Source organism: Rhinoderma darwinii, chromosome 5, assembly GCF_050947455.1.
Source record: "Rhinoderma darwinii isolate aRhiDar2 chromosome 5, aRhiDar2.hap1, whole genome shotgun sequence".
NCBI classification, from domain to species: Eukaryota; Metazoa; Chordata; class Amphibia; order Anura; family Rhinodermatidae; genus Rhinoderma; species Rhinoderma darwinii.
This window is the reverse complement of record NC_134691.1, coordinates 170,574,684-170,591,638: the sequence shown is the minus strand read 5'-3', so window position 1 is coordinate 170,591,638 and position 16,955 is coordinate 170,574,684. Positions and strand designations below refer to the sequence as shown.

Here is a 16,955-nt window from a genome sequence, read left to right as displayed (position 1 = left end):
GGAATAAGTTATTACTTTGTGTTCTTTTTCGTGGCCTTCAATACTGGTAGATAGGAGTCTGGCAGAACGCCTAGACCTGAAATAATCATTATATTTCCAATTAATTCTTTATCTCAGTATTTCACACATATATATGAAGTCTCCACATACACTTATGAAAACCTCCTACATTTCTATTGTTTGTAGGCCAGGATTTGCAGGTGTTAGAAAGATCACGTGACCTCAGTGGGAAGGTACCCTATGACGTATTTTCAGTCTACGTGTAAAATGTTATGATTGGTTGTTCCATGAGAGGTAACACCCTGGTTAGAGGGTACGCCCTGAGGGTATATTAACCTATGTATCTTGATAATAAATGAGAATATTGATAGAGACGACAGATTGCTATTGTCTTTATTGATCTCCCGGTGCACTGCTGATACTTCAATTACCATATTTGAATACCACCTGACAAAGCAGAGGGAGCCCATTAGAGCACCCATCCCAAAAGGTGCTACCTGGAAGGGGTTTCTTCGACAGTTATGGTGCCGAACAGCCCGGGACCTCCTATTGAGAATTTTGTGCAAAGTCCACTAATCTGGAAGGACCTGGGGAGTCACTGAAACCAAAACCGCGCGGTAAGTAACAGACTTTATGTTACACCATTTGTTTCAGCCACTCTGTTAAGTCCCTGGAAACGTACTTTGTATATGTAAGTCTCTACAAAGGGGTCCCGTAATAATCAGGTCCTTTGTCAGGATGGTAGTGTGGTTAAATGGATTTACATGGGGGTGTATGTGACAAGTGTGATGAATGTGTGTGTAGTGTGATGTTGAATACATCTGTGAGAAGACATACATATCAAATTGTTGAAACTGTATGGCTCCCAGCCCAGAAGTAATATCCACTTCATAGAAGACGATATACACTCAGTGCAAGGAGGAGCAATTGTGTCTATATTGAATTTGCACTCAATACCATTACCCAGTGCAATAGGGAAAACTTTGAATACTGTATTAGAAAATCATTTATATTTTCCTAAATTCACTGCCAAACAGTGATATTGTGTGTAAGGGTCCATAAACCAGTTGTATGCATTGCCAGACTGGCATAAGGTGGGAATCAGTACAGACTGATTTCTAGCACATGTGATAATCTGGCATATACACTTTGATGTAAAATAACATCCAAGTAATTAAGTCTGTAGTAGTATAACATCAGACCGCTGGATTGAATACCGTTGTAATATAACATCCTGTATTCATTGAATGACCCTGACACTTATCCCAGGTGCCACCTGTGTCGTAGTAGTAATTACAGTGAAGAACACTGGTATTGGCTCAGACCCAGAGCCCCTAAAGAAATCATCACCAACATAGATAACAGCCCCCTAAACTACAACCCACATAGTGAACGGCTGAGCGGGGAGGATAACATATATGTTACCAAATATAATTTGCATGTGAAACCATTGCAAAGTGCTAGAGGAAAGAGTTTGGGATATATGTTACATCACAGGCTGTATGAACTGAAAGACACCCCCCCCCCCCGGCAGCAAGTGTTCTGCATAAGTGAAAGAGACGAAGGGTTTGTAGAAGTTTGAAATTAATGTGACCAACTCCTGCTTGAATCAATGGAAGTTCATGAATGTAGATTGTGTTGAAGGATTTGCTCTTGTAATTTGTGGATTGGCAGCATTTTGTCTGTTCTTGATGTTCAAAACAGTGAGGGATCAGAGAAAAGGATATCCCACTGCTAGAATAGTCTGAAGGAACGACTTTTGATATTGATAGTCTTTCTGAAACTGTAAGATAGATTGTCTGAGATATCTGTCAACAGACTAAGGCCTGTCTGTTTGGAGCTGGGTAGTTTTCCGGAGACTACCCTACGCCCTCTGACCATGGGGTCAGAAAATAGTAAGACAAAAATGCGGGACAGCCCTGAGACGTGGGTCATCAAAATAGTAGAAAGAGCAAAAGGATCTGAGGCTGTGAAGGATTGTAAAAGAATGTTTAAAATGATGGGAGTTGGGTCCTATGGAACATTAGCAGAATGTGAATGGAAAAGATTTATGACAAATTGTGTTGGATGGTTGAAAGACAATAACATGGTGGAAAAAGCCCAAATGTGGTATGAGGTAGCACAGAGAGTGAGTAACACAGAACATAAGAGTATGGAAGCAAATCATGGAATAATGTATGATTTATATGACCCTTTAAGTGAAAAGCTCCTCACTAATGTGTTAACCCCTTTACAACTGCCAAACAGCCCCACAGCAGCAACTGCGCCATCTCCTTGTCCTGAAAATAGCAAGAAAGGCAGCTGCTGGACATGTCCACACTGTGGGCAGCAGAACCCCCTCACTGCAGGATATTGTGTCAGTTGTGGTACGCAGCGCCCCACTAGATTGTTTCCGTTAGTATCAAGTATCCATACACACAGGGGACCAAAACCAGTAGATGTAGACGGGCAACCAGTACCTGGGGCAGTAGGGGAAATCCAGTCACATGAAGCCACTGTGTATCGCCCCTGGAGCCCGGCTGATTTACTAGCTGTATGTGGCACACTCCCAGACCCACGGAAAACACCCAGCGCTTTCCATAGAAAGCTGCGAGCAGTACATCTAGCTTACCGTGCTACATGGTCAGATATGGAGAGCCTGGTAGAAACAAAGGGAGGGGAAGTGCTCAAAAATCAAATTCAAGCTGCTATTACAAATCCCGTACCAGCAAATAAAACCAATGAGCAATCAGGACTAGAATACCTGAACGCTATGCAGCCCTGGGTAGATGCTACTCAACAGGATTGAACTGATAGTTTTATGTCATTTTCCCAAGATGTTAAACAGTCAGTCCCTGATTATGCCACAACTTTACAGCAGCAGTCGTTAGATCACGGTATGAAGAAGGTGATGCAAAAGACTTGCGCCTACTAAAAATAACTTTTATGTCCGGTCTTAAGCCGGCAGTACAAGAAGCTGTTAAAAGATCCCGCCCCGACTGGCGTACATGCCAATTTAATGATTTAGTAAGCATTGCAAAAGGTGCAGAGTTAGATTTAGCTCCTAAAAGAACCCGTCTCGCCCCAATGCAACAAAAGGGGGGCTATAGAGGAAGAGGCAGGGAACAAAAAGACACTTTGAGAACCCAGAGAAGGGATCTTAGCCAGATTACATGCTGGAATTGTGATAAGAAGGGTCATTATTCAGCCCGATGTCCCTCCCGTCCAGTTGAGCCTCCCAATTCTTTGATTGCTGCATAGGAAACTGGCAACCCTGATGTCTCCCTCTGCCCAGTGCTCCCCCCGACAGGTCCATCATTGATGGTGCCTGTTACTTTACCCACAGGGGAAAATACCTCTTTTCTAGTAGACACAGGGGCAGCCAGAACTGTATTACAAACCAAATATGTACCGGCAGAGTTGCTATCACCAGACTATATAGATTGTGAAGGGGTGGAGGGAACATCGTTACAGTTAACAAAACCAATGCGACTGAATATACATGACACACAATCAATTGTCTCCCGTGTGTTAGTGTCACCACACACTCCCTACAATTTATTGGGGACAGATGTACTCAGTGCCCTGGGAGCAGCATTGGACTTTTCTTCTGGCACACCTACATTAACCTCTGCCATTCCAGAGTCCCTGCTATGCAAACTCCTTAGTATGGCAAGTATGCCGGACACTGAAAAAGCCCCCAGTGCCCCTCCCCTTTGGTTGGCAGACATCCCAGAAAAATTATGGGCACAAGATAAGATGGATGTAGGAGTTTTAAATGTGCCGCCTGTACAAGTAAATTTAAAACCAGACATGCAGAACCGTCCTGTATGTATAAAGCAATATCCTCTGAGTCCGCAGCAAGACGCTGCTATAGAAAAGGATATTAACTCCTTACTGGAAAACAATCTCATAGTGCCCATAATCTCGCCTTTCAACACTCCTCTTTACCCAGTAAAGAAAAAGACACTGCCCGGTCAACCTGTACAGTACCGGATGGTACATGACCTACGGGCTGTGAATGCTGTGACAATAATTAATACACCACAAGTGCCTAAGGATTCACTGGTGTAATATATGAGTAAAATATAACATTTATTTATAACTCTCTAAAAACAGGGGTACAATCACCACTGTGAAAAAGCCCCACCGTGTGTATAAAAACGTATTAAATAATAAACACTGAGTTCTAATTCAATTGTGAACCTCCTATAGCTCAGTGTTCAACAAGAATATCAATACGGAATCAGCATTTGAAAAATGGGCATAACAATAGTCTTGACCCTAATTCACACTAGAGTCCGTGATAACCGCACCGGAAGCTCCTAGTGTTGAGGTATACAAACAATGCTAGTGTTCCCAATGCTAAAAAATTCCTATTCACAACCGACCCTACGCGTTTCAATACTCATCATCAGGGGTCTGTAGCTTGGTCACTCTGGCCGGGATGCCAGCGATATTTAGTTCAGCAGCAGGTATTCTGCTGTACTCCACGGAAGCATGCTCGCATAGATGTCAGCGGCATGCTTCATTCTGGGACTCTGAGTTATTTAAAGCATCTGACTCCTCCCCCTGTCTTCGGCACCGCCAATCGAAACAGCCAATCACACTCACCAATCGAATTCGTGACACCTGTCCATGTGACTCCCGGCCATCAGCTGACAGCCAGGAACCAACATCGACCGCATCAAAAGCCGAACGCGCAGGCGCAGTAGAGGCCACAATCGAGTCGCCCATGCTGCCAGGAACTCACCACTGCAAAGAAGGAGTATATCGATATTTAAAGTTTGGGTAAGTGTTGCGGATCAGCTCAAAACCCGCAGCTGGACTGCCATTGATAAAACAACTGCACTGATAATACATATTGTGTAGATAAATGAATGTCTACCCCACTACAAGGTGTCATTGGAACACCTACTGAATAAGGAACCATAGCCAGACTGCCCACATGATGATCATTGATAATTAAGAGACCACCTGTCATGACGACCATGTGGGTCTCTTGCTATCCTGAAGGGATAACTGGCCATGGAAATGCATGTTTAAATGAATGTTTAATAAAACATGCATAGTTTGTCTGCTCATTTAAACCCCCTGGTTGTGTGCACACCAATCTATAGATCCACTGGGCTTCCTTTCGTAGTATGAGGTTATCCCAGTCACCTCCCCGTTTGGGAGGCCAAGTGCCTAACCCACATACCCTGCTCAACCAGGTCCCCGGCACTGCAGTCTATTTCACAGTTATAGACTTAGCCAATGCTTTCTTCTCCATCCCGCTGGATAAAGAGTGCCAGCAGTATTTTGCATTTACACATAGGGGAAGACAGTATGCTTGGGTAGTGCTGCCACAGGGTGCCGCAAACTCCCCTGATATCTTCTCACGTACCATGAAAGATATTCAGGACACCTGGCAGCCCCCCAATCAGTCCTCAGTTCTACTACAATATGTAGATGATTTGTTACTTTGTAGTGAGAGTCTGGAGAACAGTGAAACAGATTCTAAATCACTATTAATGTTCCTAGAAGAAGTAGGCTGTAAAGCGAGCAAGCACAAGTTGCAATTATGTGCCAAAACAGTTGTTTTCCTTGGTCACTGTATTTCCCAAGGTATGAAACACTTAACTCCTGACAGGCTGGAAATCATACAGAAACACCCAGTCCCTAGAAACCCTAAACAATTGAGGACTTTCCTGGGTTTAATAGGGTACTGCAGAGCCTGGATCAGGGATGCCTCTGCTATGATGCAACCATTATATGACTGTCTCACCTCTGACCCATTTGTACTGTCACCTGAGGCAATTGACAATTTTCACTCCCTGAAACTGTCCCTGACTACAAGGCCAGCACTGGGACTTCCTGATTACAATAAGCCATTTACTCTGTTCTGCCATGAACAGGCAGGCCATGCCTCTGGAGTATTAACCCAAGATCATGGAGGCAAGATGCGACCACTTGCCTATTACTCCCTTACTCTGGATCCCATTGTACTAGGATCCCCGACATGCATACGTGCTGTCTCAGCAGCAGCAGCTTTAGTTGATAAAGCAACAGACATTGTACTCCAACATGACATTATTGTGCAAGTCCCACACGCAGTGCAAGAAATGATGAACACAGTCAAGACAAAACACTTATCAGTTGCAAGACTTACTAAAATTGAACTTACTCTTCTGTCCCCTAATGTGACTATCAAACGTTGTGTTGTTCTGAATCCAGCTACACTCCTGCCCCTAGATTCTGAACAAAAGGAGGGAGGAGTGGGGGGACAGGGACATGGACACCCCCTTATTTTTCAACTATCCACTGATGATGAACTATTTAATTTTGAACATGAACATGACTGTCAAAGCCTAGTGGATATGGAATCAAACGGCATAAACAGTATATTTGATGTTGCTCTGATTAACCCTGATGCTGAGTATTTTGTAGATGGATCTCGATATTGGAGCGAAGACAAAGGACATTTCCTCACCGGGTATGCAGTGGTCCACAATGGTAAGGCCGTCATACAACAGTCCCTACCCTCCAGCAGCTCAGCTCAGGAGGCAGAACTAAAAGCACTCGCTGAGGCGTGTAAATTGGGTAAGGGACAGCGTGTCAACATATACACTGACTCCAGATATGCCTTTGGAGTTGCACATGACTTTGGGACAATATGGAGAGCCAGAGGGTTCTTGACCTCGGCAGGTAAACCTATAAAGAATGCAAAAGCAGTAGAAGAACTTTTAGAATCACTGCACATGCCAGATCAAGCAGCTATAGTCAAAGTACAGGCACACACTAATAACAGTGATCTCCTATCAAAAGGGAATGAGGCTGCGGATGCAGCGGCAAAGGACGCTGCTGCTCTCCCTCTGATGATTGTGAAGCCTGTTTTACAACACAACACAGAGACCCTGTTGCGTGCTTTCCAGGACCAAGCACCCCCTCAAGAGCGAGCAGAATGGGAGGAGAGAGGTGCAGCAATAGGTCTAGGACAGTTGAGGCATCTTAATTCTAAGGTTTGCCTATCAAGAGCACTGTATCCAATGATGTGTGCCCTAGCCCATGGGAAAACACACTGTTCAAAGGGAGCTATGAGCCAGCTAGTGTTACAGACATGGCATGCTCCAGGTTTTCAAAATGCAGCAGCCAAATATACAGAGGGCTGCATGACATGTGCACAACACAACCCATGTAAAACCACCAAAACACCAGCTAAACACACTCCTAAGTCCTACTACCCCTTTCAGCGATTACAGGTGGACTACATACAACTACCTAAGGTGGGAATTTATCAATATGTACTTGTTTGCACTGATTTATTTTCAGGATGGCCAGAAGCTTTTCCAGTGGCTAAAGCAAATGCAGATACCACAGCAAAAAAACTGATAGCTGAGGTAGTGTGCCGCTATGGAGTACCAGAGACAATTGAAAGTGACAGAGGTACTCACTTTACCCAAGAACTATTGAGGAACATATTAAAAAGCCTTGGGATAGAACAAGCATTTCACACTCCCGATCACCCACAAAGCAGTGGTAAGGTAGAAAGACTAAATGGAACTTTGAAATTAAAAATCCAGAAGGCCATGAATGAAACTTCTTTACTGTGGACACAATGTCTACCCCTGGCTTTATACTCTGTAAGAACCACACCAAGAGGGAAGGATAAACTTTCTCCCTATGAAATATTGTTTGGAAATATGCCAAAGACAGGACTGTATTTTCCTCAGCAGTTACAAAATCATTATGACAATATGACCACATACTTGGCTGCCCTACACAAACAACTGGAGAGGACACACAAACTAATCTTTTCTTCTATTCCAGATCCAAACTTTCTTTCAGGTACCCACTCACTACAACCTGGAGACTGGGTGGTAACAAAGATACACAACAGGAGCAGTCTGGAGCCAAGGTACAGCCAACCAGTAGAAGTACAGCTGGTCACCGCCACATCAGTGAAGCTCCAAGGACGAGCCAATTGGATACATGCAAGCCATTGCAAAAAGGTTATCAGCCCAGATGACGTCGCCTCGATCGATGATGTTGCCCTTGGCAGGGTTGGTGTTGATGTTGCCCCTCGTGGGGACGATGACTCAAGTTCTCAAGGAGGAAGTGGACAATAAATTCATAAAACATCATCAAATTATAACAGCATTAACAAACTTATCTGATTGTTGGATATGTACACACAGTCCTATAAGTTCAAAATCCATGCCATACATGGCTGTGCCCCTTAGTGAGAAAGAACTTCTTAACACTACATGTTGGGATCCCTCAAAGGTAAAGGATAACACAAAAAGGTATACATGGTCTAATACCAGTGTGCTCTTACCCATAGCAGGATGGATGGAGGATCCCTGGTGGCAGGTAAATCTAACCCTGATACCTGGTAAGGCACTGATTCTCACACAAAAGGAAAATGGAAAATGGGTCCCTAAAAATGTCACTAAAACACTGACACTAGGTGAGATCCCCATAAAAGGCATAAAGATAAGCTTCAATAAAACCCAACAGACCTCAGATGTATTTAGACCAAGTCTGGTAGAACGATAATGGTAGTTGGGAATACGGCCATTTCTTCCCTTCAGGAAGTAAGACTGATTGTAAACGTTATCCAGGGTATATGGAAGAAACAGACTTACAAGGAAATGAAACTATGTATTGTGGATGCACAGGAATATACCATGGGTCTTTGGGAACAAATTGTCCTTGGTGTGTATTACAGCAGTCTTTTCCCTTAGTTCATTTTGCTCATATGTTAACCCTAGGAAGCATGCAATGGTTTGACCTTCCCCATGATATATATATATATAGTGTGCGGACATAATGCATATAAATGGATCCCGCAGACTATCACAGGTACCTGTACCCTAGCTAGGTTACAGTCTGCTACCTGGACATGGGACAAGGATGCACTTCCTTATGATAAAGTACCAAAACATATGCTGTACAAAAGGGAGGGAAAGCAAAAAGCCCACACATTGGTACACTTACCTTGGCACACCAAGTTAGGATATGCTCTATCCATCTTTGGAGGACCAATTAGAAATGCACATAACATAGAAAAACTAGCAGAGTTGTTTGACAATATTACCGAATTAATATTTGATGCTTTAAATGTATCTTCAGTACTTACCCGACAGCTTATTACTGTTACTAACCAACATACACTTGTACTAGATTACTTAACTGCAAGTCAAGGGGGTATGTGCCAGATAGTGGGTCCTGCATGCTGTCATTATATAGATCCCCAAGGGACAGTACAGATTAAACATGATATTGAACAAGCAAAGCAATTAAAGGAGGAATTTAGGAAAGCCAATTCTGAAGAAGATTGGAACCTAGATTGGCCAGACTGGTTGTCATGGCTGAACCCGGCCTCATGGTTCAGAGGCATTGGAGGATGGGCTGCAGGACTCATGCAAGGCGCTTTACATATATTACTCATAATATTGATTATATACGTTTTTGTTAAATTAGTAGCATGTCTGATACCTATGCTATGTAAGAAGGCTAAGAAAATTGTCTATCATAAGCCGAAACCTTTTAATCAACAATACCCTATGTCACAGGGATTTTATGCACAAGGCCAGAACCTGGTGAATGGGTGAACACCCCACCATGTAACACTAAGTGTGTGTTCATTTATTAAAGCTTTGCCATTTATATCTTATATACATGTTAGGACTTTTATACAGGGCATGTTGTTATTGTTATCACCATAAAAAATATTGACAAAGGTAGGGTCCAACAAATCCAAGCAGCTGTGCAGATAAGCAACTACGGGACTTGTCAATGCACTGACGGGACCCTATACCCAAACCTGAACTTGGTGATAGCATTATATTATTAGTAGTGGCCCTATTCACTATTTTGTTTGAAGTTTATAATCAGATAATTTTTAATCTCTGTATTTTAATATGAGAAAAAGGGGGGTTTGTGATGGATGGTCAAATTGCTTATGTTCTCTGTATTAAACTACACTATGAATTATCAAGCAGGATGCCGGATTATGAAGATATGTATTCTCCATTTTGTAATGATCTCTTTCTGGTACTGCTTGAATCACAAGGGAATAAGTTATTACTTTGTGTTCTTTTTCGTGGCCTTCAATACTGGTAGATAGGAGTCTGGCAGAACGCCTAGACCTGAAATAATCATTATATTTCAAATTAATTCTTTATCTCAGTATTTCACACATATATATGAAGTCTCCACATACACTTATGAAAACCTCCTACATTTCTATTGTTTGTAGGCCAGGATTTGCAGGTGTTAGAAAGATCACGTGACCTCAGTGGGAAGGTACCCTATGACGTATTTTCAGTCTACGTGTAAAATGCTATGATTGGTTGTTCCATGAGAGGTAACACCCTGGTTAGAGGGTACGCCCTGAGGGTATATTAACCTATGTATCTTGATAATAAATGAGAATATTGATAGAGACGACAGATTGCTATTGTCTTTATTGATCTCCCGGTGCACTGCTGATACTTCAATTACCATATTTGAATACCACCTGACAAAGCAGAGGGAGCCCATTAGAGCACCCATCCCAAAAGGTGCTACCTGGAAGGGGTTTCTTCGACAGCAGGAATTAAAGCAAAGTGGAGGTGAAATTTGCAAATTTCATTTTTCTTGCTGAATTTCAATTTTATTATTATTTTTTTCTGTAACACAGAAGGTTTTACCAGAGAAATACTACAAAATATGTATTGTCCAGATTCTGCAGTTTTTAGAAATGTCCCACATGTTGCTCTAGTGCGCTTGTGGACTAAAACACAAGCCCCAGAAGCAAAGAAGCACCTAGTGCATTTTGAGGCCTCTGTTTTTATTATAATATATTTTAGGCAGCATGCCAGGTTTGAAGAGGTGTTGAGGTGCCAAAACAGTAGGAATCTCCCAATAGTGACCCCATTTTGGACACTACACCCCTCAAGGAATTCATTTATGGTTGTTGTTATCATTTTGACCTCACAGTTTTGTCACAGAATCTATTTGAATTGGGCTGTGAAATGAAAAAAATGAAATTTTTTCCAATAAGATGTCATTTGTGATCGAAATTTCTTATTTTCACAGGGAACAAAATATCCAATTTTCTTGCCCAATTTCTACTGAGTGCAGCAGTACCCCATTTGTGGCGATAAACTGCCGTTTGGGCCCATGAGAGGCCTCAGAAGGGAAGGAGCGCTGTGTGTTCTTTGGAGTGCAGATTTTGCTGGATCGGTTTTCGGGTACCATGTCGCATTTGCAGAGCCCCAGAGATATCAAAGCCTTGGAAACCCACCAGAAGTGACCCCATTTTGGAAACTACACCCCTCAAGGAATTAATTTATGGGTAATGTGGCCATGTAGACCCCATAGTTTCTTCACATAACTTATTTGAATTGGGCTGGGAATTAAAACAAAATTATTTTTTTCCAATAATATGTAGTTTTGGCTGAAAATGTCTTATTTTCACAATAAATAAACTACCCCATTCTGTTGCCCAATTTGTCCTGAGGGCGGCAATACCCCATTTGTGGTGATAAACTGCCGTTTGGGCCCATGGGAGGGCTCAGAAGGAAAGGACCACCATTTGGCCTACTGGGGATTTTCTGGTGCGAAGTCATGTATGCAGAAGCCCCTGAGGTACCAGTACATTTGAAACCCCCGAGAAGTGACCCCGTTTTAAAAACTACAAGGCATTCATCTAGAGGTGTAGTGAGCATTTTGACTGGAGACATACACCCCATAAACTGTAATGTGAGTTCTCACGGGTATGGCAATACCCTCAATGTAGCTGTTATCAGCTGCCTGGGCACGCAGCAGGGCCCAGAGGGGAAAGACGAGGGGGGATAAGCTGTGCAGAGTGCATCAGGGTAAGTAAAACTGGGGTAGATTAAAAATCAAGGGATGTATGATACATTTTAAAACACTCTTTCATACAGAGCCTTGATTTTTCAATACACGTGTCACATTGATATATTGTGTCCTCCCTTATCCCCCTCTTATTTCAGACTTTGCACCTCTTTTGACTTATGCCCTTCATTCCAGTTTGGGGAACTTCTCTTGGAAAGCGTTGAACTGGTACGATGCGTGTGGCCTCGCTTCCAGAAGTACTGGGTGCCCCCACTTCTTGGTCCCTAAAAATTAGTTTCTTGAATCTTGATAACCACCTCTTGAAATTCCAGGAAAGTTCCCATCTGGCCTGCACATCGACGTAGCACGTACACATTGTACAATGCCATCTCTATGAGGTGCCAGGCCAGCTTCTTATACCACATTGCATGGCGCTGTAGGGCTTCAGGACTTTTGTAGTCCAGGATGCAGTCTAGTTTGGGGGTCTCTGTACTGGTACCTCATACAGGTACATGGGTACTGGTGTGACATCTCTCTTGTCCTTGTACTGAACACACAATATGTGGCTGCTAGATTGTGCCGTGCTCTCACCCCTTTTGGGTGTTTGCCCAAGCAGAGTCTTAGGGAGGCCTCTCAGATTTCTTCTAGCAGTGCCACATGCCGCAGTACTCCTGGAAGCGAGGCAGTTGAAGAGTGGGACGCTGGTATAAAAATTATCCAGGTAGGGGTGGTTACCCTGGTCCAGCAGTGGGTGCACAAAATCGCACACAATTTTTGCATTAACTCCCAGTAAGGGGGGGCATTCTGGGGGCTGAATACTGGTGTCCTTTCCTTCATATATCCTAAATTTTTAGGTATACCCTGATGCACTCTCGCACAGCTTATACATCTTCAAGCCATACCTTGCCCTCTTACCCGGCAGGTACTGGCGGAATTGAAGCCTCCCTTTAAAATGTACCAAGGACTCATCAATAGAAATACAATTCTCGGGGGTGTATGCTTGGGCAAACCGGGCACTGAAACGGTCTAATAGGGGTCTCCATTTATACAAACTGTCAAAACTGGGGTCATCTAGGGGTGGTCACGGCCCATTATCAGTATAATGTATGAAGTGAAGTATTGCCTAATTTATTTATTTTTTTTTAGGTTCCGGTTCAGTTCTGAAGTTGCTTTGAGGGGCCTATATATTAGACACCCCCATCAAACACCCCATTTTAGAAACTAGACCCCTCAAAGTATTCACAACAGCATTTAGAAAGTTAATGAACCCTTTAGGTGTTTCACAGGAATTTAGAGCAAAGTAGAGGTGAAATATACATTTATTTTTATTTTTTGTCAGAAAATCCTCGTTTTACCATTTTTTTCTATAACACAAAAGGTTTTACCAGAGAAACACAACTTAATACTTATTGCCCAGATTCTGCTCTTTTGAGAAATATCCCACATGTGGCCCTAGTGCGTTAATAGACTGAAGCACTGGCCTCCGAAGCAAAGGATCACCTAGTGGATTTTGAGGCCTCCTTTTTATGAGGCACCATGTCCGGTTTGAAGAGGTCTTGTGGCACCAAAACAGTGAAAACCCCCCAAAAGTGACCCATTTTGGAAACTAGACCACTTGAGGAATTCGTTGCAGTTTTTATGGGGTGCATGCGACTTTTTGATCAGTTTTTATTCTATTTTTAAGTGGCATGGTGACTAAAAAACAGCAATTCTACTATTGTTTTTTTATTCTATTTTTTTTTACAGTGTTTACCGTGCGCTATAAATGACAAATTCACTTTATTCTGCGGGGCGATACGATTACGGCGATGCCAGATGTTTATAGTTTTTTATGTCTTATGGCGTTTGCACAATAAAATACCTTTTGTAAAAAATCATTTACTTTTTGTGTTACCTTATTCTAAGAGCCAGAACTTTTTTATTTTTCCATCAAGAAAGCCGTGCCTGGACTTATTTTTTGCGTAATGAACTGTAGTTTCGATCAGTACCATTTTTAGGTACATGCAACTTTTTGGTCTCTTTTTATTCCAGTTTTTGGGAGGTGAAGTGACCAAACAATTGTGATTTTGGTATGGTTTATTATTATTTTCTTTTACGGCGTTCACCGCGCGGGATAAATAACCAAATAATTTTGTAGTTCAGGCCGTTACGGACGCGGTGATACCAATTATGTATAGTTTGTTTGTTTATATATTTTAATTAATAATAAATGACTGATAAGGTAAAAAGGGGGATTTTTACTTTTATTAATTTTAAAATGTTTATTTTCTTATTTTTACACATCTTTTTTTTACTTTTTTTTTTACTTTATTACTTTGTCCCACTAGGGGACTTGAGGGCAGGAGGCTCTGATCACAATTCTAATACACTGCACTACATGTGTAGTGCAGTGTATTAGAGCTGTCAGCTACTCACTGACAGCAAGCATAGTGGGTCCTGACTTTGTCAGTACCCACTAGGCTTCCATCGATGGCATAGCCGGACGCCACTGTTAGGTGTCCAGTTGCCATAGTCACCATTGCCGGCCGCTATCGTGTAGCAGGCCGGCGATGGTAGCTTAACCCCTTAAAAGCCGCAATCTCTATTGAACGCGGCTTTTAAGGGGTTAATCAGCGGGGACACAGCGATCGGTCCCCGCTGTAGGAGCTGCAGCAACTGCTGTACGAGACAGCAGCTGTCACAGCTCCTGTATGTGTCGGGAAGATGGCCGAAATGGCCGTTACTCCCGCGACGTACTATTCCGTCGCTGAGCGTGAACGGGATGGTCAGCACGATGGAATAGTACGTCTCTGAGCGTTAAGGGGTTAATATTTATCCCTGGTGTGGCAATAAATTCTGGGATATTAGGGGAAAATTACTCTGTGGGTACCCGCTCAATATATTCTGGCGGAATAGAGTGGGACGTGTTTTGTGGTACTTCTGCGACATGCCGTGTGCGTGTGGACTCTGTAGCAACACATGCATTTGTAGAAAGCGTATCACTGTCGTCACTATCACTGGTAGACTACATTTCTACCTTGGATGTGGGTTCTGTATAGCTTTCATCAGAGTCAGAAATTAACATGGCGTATGCCTCTTCCAACTGAACATTCTATGGGCTATTGTAATTACACACACGTACAACAAAGACTGTAACCAGACGCACACGCAGGCAAAAGTTATTATTTTTTCTTTACTTTTTATTTTTTCACAGAAAAAATACACGGGCGTCACAAAAGCACGCTTCACAAAAAACTGATGTCGAACAAACACGTAGACTATAAAACTTTTTTTTTACATATATATTTTTTAACTTTTTTTTTTTTTGCACAAAAAAAATGCATAGACGTCACACACGTACGCTACACAAAAACCCTAGGCTAACCCTAGACTAAACCTAGGCTAATCATAGACTAAACCTAGGCTAACACTAGACTAAACCTAGGCTAACCCTAGACTAACTGAAGAATAGAACCTAGAATAACCCTAGACTAACCCTAAGGGCACGGCCAGACGTGGCAGAATTGCAGTGGAATTCCGCTGCAGACAGTCCGTAGTGGAATTCTCCAGCGGCCGTTTTTTACAGTTGTTAAATACATTTTTAGGCAAGTTAGTTCAGATGTTGGGGAAAACTCCGCTGCGGACCATAGGCTGCGGTGCAGAATTTTCCCTCCGCAGCATGCACTGTCTGTTGCGGAGAAGAAGCGGAATTTCACTGCAAATTTCAGCCTTTGCAATGCAAAAACTGAAATCTGTGGCAAGTCCGCTGTCTTTTCTGCAACGTCTGAGTTACCTGTCAAATATGCAAATGTTGGTGCAGATTCGTTGCGTAATTGCCCCAAATCTGCACCAACATTTGCAGCGGAAAAACTCTGCCACGTCTGGCTGTGCCCTAAGGGCACATTCACACGTGGCAGAATTGCTGTGGAATTCCGCTGCGGACAGTCCAAAGTGGAATTCTCCAGCGGCCGTTTTTTACATTTGTTTCCATACATTTTTAGGAAAGTTAGTTCAGACGTTGCGGAAAACTCCGCTGCGGACTATAGGCTGCAATGCAGAATTTTCCCTCCGCAGCATGCACTGTCTGTGGCGGAGAAGAAGCGGAATTTCACTGCGGATTTCAGCCTTTGCAATGCAAAAACTGAAATATGTGGCAAATCCGCTGTATTTTCTGCAACGTCTGAACTACCTGTCAAATATGCAAATGTTGGTGCAGATTCGTTGCGTAATTGCCTCAAATCTGCACCAACATTTGCAGTGGAAAAACTCCGCCACGTGTGAACGTGCCCTAAGGATAACCCTTGCCTAGGTATACAATTGAAGTTTATATAAAGTTTATATATTTGAATTTTTGTAATTTTGTGTCTTTGGTGTCACTGTAAAATTCTCTCTCTGTCTCTTCTCACACAAAGTATCAAGTGTGAGGAGAGACAGAGAGACAGTAAGGAGAAACACTGTTTTTCATTTTATGGTCACTGTGAATGGTTCTCACAGTGATCACATGAACGGAGACCACTGTTATTGGTCTCTGATCATCACTTTGAAGCCTAAGGCCTCATGCACACGACCGTAAAAACTCCCGTTATTACGGGTCGTAATTACGACCCGTAATAACGGGCTCATAGACTTCTATTGGCAACGGGTGCCTTCCCGTTTTCTCACGGGAAGGTGCCCGTGCCGTTGAAAAAAATAGAACATGTTCTATTTCAGGCCGTAATAACGGCACGGACAGTCCATAGAAGTCTATGGAACTCTCGTAATGACGGGTGGCTACATGTGTGCACCCGTCATTACGGCAGCGTTGCTAAGCGACGTCAGTAAATAGTCACTGTCCAGGGAGCTGAAAGAGTTAACTGATTGGCAGTAACTCTTTCAGCACCCTGGACAGTGACTACCGATCAGTATAAACCTGTAAAAAATAAAAATAAAAGACGTTCATACTTACCAAGAACTTCCTGCTTCCTCCAGTCCGGTCTCCCGCCCGTTGCCTTGGTGACGCGTCCCTCTCGACATCCGGCCCGACGTCCTGGATGACGTTTCAGGCCATGTGACCGCTGCAGCCAATCACAGGTCAATCACAGGCTGCAGCGGTCACATTGACTGCCGCGTCATCCAGGGATGTCGGGCTGGATGTGAAGAGAGGGACGCGTCACCAAGACAACGGCCGGGTA

The 16,955-nt window shown here is 43.0% G+C and overlaps 1 protein-coding gene across 2 annotated transcripts; it reads left to right on the top strand.

Annotated features, from left to right (window-relative positions):
• The first annotated feature begins 5,165 nt into the window (after positions 1-5,165).
• On the top strand, positions 5,166-8,511 carry LOC142651720 (uncharacterized). 2 transcript variants are annotated; one of them, XM_075826748.1, is made up of 2 exons: positions 5,166-7,244; positions 7,789-7,928. In XM_075826748.1, the coding sequence occupies exons 1-2, from the start codon at positions 5,367-5,369 to the stop codon at positions 7,840-7,842; spliced, it is 1,932 nt and encodes a 643-aa protein (XP_075682863.1). In that variant the 5' UTR covers positions 5,166-5,366; the 3' UTR covers positions 7,843-7,928. The 2 variants fall into 2 exon arrangements, with proteins under 2 accessions (XP_075682863.1, XP_075682862.1); XM_075826747.1 differs by having other exon boundaries at positions 5,171-7,404; positions 7,789-8,511.
• Positions 8,512-16,955: the final 8,444 nt, after the last annotated feature.

Coding starts and splice junctions, on each gene's coding strand:
- LOC142651720 (XM_075826747.1), top strand. CDS start 5,367: ATGAAAGATATTCAGGACACCTGGCAGCCCCCCAATCAGTCCTCAGTT. Junction 7,405..7,788: donor GACAATTGAAAGTGACAGAG/GTACTCACTTTA, acceptor CTTCTATTCCAG/ATCCAAACTTTCTTTCAGGT.